Source organism: Sphaeroforma arctica (genome assembly GCF_001186125.1).
Source record: "Sphaeroforma arctica JP610 unplaced genomic scaffold supercont1.9415, whole genome shotgun sequence".
Classification (NCBI taxonomy): domain Eukaryota; class Ichthyosporea; order Ichthyophonida; genus Sphaeroforma; species Sphaeroforma arctica.
The window spans coordinates 1-1,079 of NW_014031143.1; the positions used below are offsets into that span (position 1 = coordinate 1).

The 1,079-nt window shown below is 36.1% G+C and overlaps 1 protein-coding gene across 1 annotated transcript; it reads right to left on the minus strand.

Annotated features, from left to right (window-relative positions):
- Window positions 1-179: 179 nt before the first annotated feature.
- Window positions 180-603, minus strand: SARC_16967 (hypothetical protein; the record flags this gene model as incomplete). Its single annotated transcript, XM_014288924.1, has 2 exons — window positions 180-352; window positions 453-603. Coding segments are annotated over 2 exons (324 nt in total), but the record flags the coding sequence as incomplete, so codon positions are not given.
- Window positions 604-1,079: the final 476 nt, after the last annotated feature.

The following is a 1,079-nucleotide window of genomic DNA, read 5'->3' on the forward strand; positions in this document are numbered from 1 at the left end:
TACATATACTATATATATATATATATATATATATATATATATATATATATATATATATATATATATATATATATATATATATATATATATATATATATATATATATATATATATATGTGTGTGTATATATATGTATATATATATATATGTAGATAAATGTATATATGTAAAATCCTGCCTCACACCTGTTGAGACCATTGGTCCAGATACGCATGTGTAACCTCCCCAGAGCCTTTGATGTGCGTGCCTGGTTTGATGAGCATGTCGTCGGTGGGTACTACAGCCACTCGAGGACGCGTGTATGGGAAGGTGTCGCGCAGGTGCACTGCTACGGGAATATTATACGTAGAACCTGTATAGATAGGTAAATTCACGTGTTAAAATAGAGAATGTGCATCTAAGATTGTATTTGTACAAAAAAAGGCAGATATATATATATATTCTATGCATACCTCTGTAATCCACATCCAGAGTTCCAGTCAACGCCAACACTACCTTCAGGCGCCCATCGGTATCGCGCACCTGCTGTGGTGCAACAGAGAGCCCCGAATGCACAGCCAGGACATCCTGTATTTGTGTTTTGACCTCGATTCCATAGATGAACTGTAGCGGAGAATTAAGAGATCCCAGGGCTAGATGAGAAATATATTAAACCAACCAAGAGCATGTGTGACATTTGCAAAACGTATAGATAATCTTTTACAAAAGTTGTCAACGCTGTCTAGCCACATTGAACACACAAAACTCAGCAAAGCGTATGTGAATGTCAATCCAAGAGCATACTGATGGACTATATATAGCACCATTTGTAAATGTACGCCCAATCGACTTCAGATAGTCAAACACAATCATACGCGTCTACAGACCCGCTACAAATACCAGACTCGAAAATACAAAGGAAAGACTAAGACTGATATAATCACATGAGTTAAAAACTCACCGTGCGATCAATAAACATACATATGCAGACTACAACAGAAAGTTAAATTAGTATGAAGGTACGCATGTCCATCCATACAGCAGATGCTAAACATATCCATCCATACAGTACATGTCACAATATATATTATATATATATT